Source organism: Brassica oleracea, chromosome C2 (assembly GCF_000695525.1).
Source record: "Brassica oleracea var. oleracea cultivar TO1000 chromosome C2, BOL, whole genome shotgun sequence".
Lineage (NCBI taxonomy): Eukaryota > Viridiplantae > Streptophyta > Magnoliopsida > Brassicales > Brassicaceae > Brassica > Brassica oleracea.
In genome coordinates this window covers 23,900,540-23,904,567 of record NC_027749.1, presented here as the reverse complement: position 1 = coordinate 23,904,567, position 4,028 = coordinate 23,900,540, and the positions used below count along the sequence as shown (strand labels likewise).

At 36.4% G+C, this 4,028-nt stretch overlaps 1 protein-coding gene across 1 annotated transcript; it reads right to left on the bottom strand.

The window, feature by feature from the left end:
• Nucleotides 1–53: 53 nt before the first annotated feature.
• LOC106323787 lies at nt 54–780 on the bottom strand. Its single transcript, XM_013761857.1, has 2 exons — nt 405–780; nt 54–346 (listed from the first exon to the last, which is right to left on the bottom strand). The coding sequence occupies exons 1-2, from the start codon at nt 778–780 to the stop codon at nt 54–56; spliced, it is 669 nt and encodes a 222-aa protein (XP_013617311.1).
• Between the last annotated feature and the right edge of the window lie 3,248 nt (nt 781–4,028).

Genomic DNA, 4,028 nt, shown 5'->3' with positions numbered 1-4,028 from the left:
CTTAAACCCATACTTAAACTAGTTCAACACAAACTCTTAAACCCATACTTAAACTAGTTCAACAACTCAGCTAGGAGCTTTTTCACAACATCATTTTCGACCTCATCTAAGGGCTCTTGCTTTGCAAGTAAACGGTCAAGTATCCGATTTCTTGATAGCCTATCCTTGGAGACCAAGTCTTTTTGTTTTATTTCCCACATAGTCTGAAACTGTGACAGCCTTTCCTCCCACTTGACATTCTTGTTCTTCCCTTTTGCTGCCTTAACACCCGGGGGGCGCTCCTCCTCAACAGCGTGTGAAGTCTCAGACTGTGAACCCTCGTCTAACTTCCTCCTTTTACCGCTTCCTTCGTTTTTAGATGTAGCAGTGGCACATGTTGAGAACATCATTCTCATTTTGCCCACTTGTCTTCTCTCTGGTTGCTGCTTCGAAAGCCCCACAGAACTTGTTGACTTGATCATTGATCTTGTGCCAACGCTGCTTGCAATGAGTTGATTCTCGGTGTTCAGTGGCTGCAACCTTGGGACTTGCCGCAAAGTAAGCGGCGATCCTATTCCAGAATGCCCCAGACCGTTGCTCATTTCCCACTACTGGATCCTTGATTGTGTTGAGCCAGGAGCTGATGAGCACCATATCTTCTACAAGCGTCCACATCCGGCGTTCCTTACGCTCAGCAGGAGTGTCTTCAGGGACAGTTTCTTCAACTAAACTAAAGACGCTTTGTTGACTCGTAAGGAGATCAACAAAGTTACTACCATGCCGGTATGGATTGGAATCCATCCCCAAGAATGTCACAGAAAGAAAGGAAAAAGGAAGAGAGTACAACAGATAGAAGGAAGACAAGAAGAAGCAATGTTGATGCCAGAAGAGAGAAAGCAAAGAATGCTATTTTAAAGGGAAGAAACTATTAAATGGACTTGACATCAACCAAACACATTCGAGGAACAACAGAAACTTGACCTTTGATTCGAGGAGAAGAAAAGTGAGAGAGCTCTGTCACCACCGAGAGACAGCTTCATCACCGTCGAGGACAGAGACGGTGCCGTCGAGGAGAGCTCCGTCGCTGACGAGGACAGAGACGGCCTTGTCGAGGAGAGCTCCGTCGCCACATAGCTCGCCAATTCGAACCGAACAAATAAAATATAAAGTAAATAAGCCGATCAGAACAAGTTAAACAATAATCGATCACATGCATGATCAAAAACAATATGATCTCCTATCACTACCTTTCGATTAGAGCCGAGCCACCGCGGGAAAGCTCCTTCGCCGTCGAGGAGACCCACCGTGCCCCAGATTCGACGAGAACCAACACATAACAACCGATCAGAACGAGTCGCGAGGATTTGAGAGTGAGAGAGACAGATTCACCATAGAAATCGCCAAGCCGAGAGGATGAGAGAGAGAGAGAGAGAGAGAGAGAGAGAGAGAGAGAGAGAGAGAGAGAGAGAGAGAGAGAGAGAGAGAGAGAGAGAGAGAGAGAGACAAGTTTCAAACGCGTTTAACGCGAAACTGAACTTCCACCCACTCCCTTGTTGACACGCGTCCACCAACAGACGTTTCTTCACGAGCCAACGAAGCACTCATCTCCTCCGCTTTCTTCGTTTTTTTATATTTTTTAATCATAAAAAATAAAGAGACAACCCAAATTAACCGCGATGCGGATGCTCTTATATTACTAATTTTGTTACTATTTATTTGTTAGAATTTGATTGATGTTTTTCAACGTAGATATCCAACTACCTTTTGACCTCCACTTTTCAATTAAAAATATCTACAAAACGTAAAGTAAATTTTGTTTTTAAGATTCTTATAACTTTACTAAATAATTACGTAATAAGGATTTATAACCACGTAGACCTGGGAACACAGAATTACTTTTAAGATTCATCTATGGGTTACATAGTTCACTTACCGGAATTGCAATAGAGAAATATGTGATTCCATTGCAAATTGCAATGCGCGTACTGGTTTTTATATTACAACGATGAAGAGTCTAATACTTGTACAAAATGATGACGAACTTCATAGTCTAAGTCTAAGACCATATAATTAGGACTAGGCATTTTATTCGTTATTCGTTTCGACTCGATCCGAAAATTCCGGATATCCGTAAACTTTCGAAGCAAAGCAAATACTAAAAATCAATATCCGTTAAAATCGAAGCAAATCACAAATATTAAAATTTTGGGAAGCGGATATCCGATCTGATCCGACAATATATAAATACATGTATATCTTGATTATATTTAAAGTTTTTAAAGTATAAAATTATATAATTATTATTCTAACATATGATTTGATAAATTATATTCACATTATTAGTTATATAAAAGTATTACATAAAAAGAAAAAAAAACACATTGATGACAATTATAATTCTTTTCTTAAGTTTTGTGTTATTATAATTGTTAACTAAGTTCAAAAAAATTACAAAATATGTAGATTCACTAATTCTTTTAATTTTTATCATATATATCATGTAAAAAAATATTCCACAAAACAAATTTGTATCAAAATTTTAAGATTATATGTATTAATCAAAACATATGAGATATTCGTAAGTATTCGTAAATATCCGCAAATATCTATTTATTTTTCGGATATCCGTTTTTCCGAATATCCAAAGCAAATCGAAAAATTAGATATCCGTGACATATGAAGCAAATCACAAATACCTTCAAAAACTCGGATATTGATCCGTTCCCAAGCCTACATATAATATAAACTTATCATTTCATTTTTCTGAACAACTAGCTAGGTGCCACTAGTGGACGTTTCAACGTCTTTGATAATAGTCGCGGGCCCTCTTAATTATATTGGAGAATCCATATACACTATCTTTGCGAATGATTGATCAATTCCAATAATTTATTCAAAAAAAAATCATATTTTTGGTTCAGAAATATTTACATTTCTGTATAAAGTATCTGGTAGATATTGTATGTGAAGGACTCAAGGGTGAAAATGTTGTCACTTTTAACTGTTTAAAATCGTGATATTAACTGTGACAGATAAAAGAAACTGATAATAATCTTTCAATAGTTGCCTTACCAAGAGCATGTTTAATGTTTAATGGAAAATTTTCGGAGTAGGGTTCTTATCGGAATATAAGAACTCGTCTTTTAATTTTTAACTAAAAAAATTAAAAATTGATTTATTTTTAGAACCTTTGGATAGAGTTTCTACACTATTTAGCGGACCCCACAACTACATACACATATACAATATATACATACACACATATTCATATTTAGAACTCCAATGGGTAGAACTCCCCCATTGGAGGTGCTCTTAGAGCACCATTATCCAAAGAAATCCGTAAGTGTTTCTTAATGAATAATTTAGTATATAAATGTAGTTAAGTGGGTTTAAGAACTATTGTTAGGAAACCCTCCGATTTTGTGCCTCCAATGGTAGTTTCTTAATTAAAGGTTCTTAAAAAAAAAAAAATTTAAGATTAAATTTTTTTATTAAATAAAACATATTAAAAGATAACATTTTAAACATAGATTAAACATAAAAACAAAGACTAGTAAAATAAAATAATTTGAAAGAAGCAACCGAGCTCAGTTGTTGTCTGCATCACGTCCAAATTTACGCTATATATGTTCAACCAAATCCGCTTTTAGTTGTTGATGCATTTGTCTATCACGAATTCTAGTTCGATCACCCATCATATTGGCGATATTTGTAGGCATATCTTGAGAAAAATCGAGATCGACATGTGAACTTCCGGTGTCTTCTCCTTGTAGGAACTCTGAAACATCAAATTGAGTGTATCCATCCCGTTCGTCTTCCACTATCATATTATGGAGTATGATACATGCTCTAATAATCTTTCCGATTTTGACTTTATCCCAAAAAAATGTCGGATTTTTGACAATAGCAAAGCGAGCTTGCAAGACTCCAAAAGCCCGCTCCACATCTTTTCGGACAGTTTCTTGATGTTGAGCAAATAAAACTGCTTTCGGTCCCCATTTCGGATAAATACCATCGGTGAGATAGTAAGCCATATGATACTCTCTTCC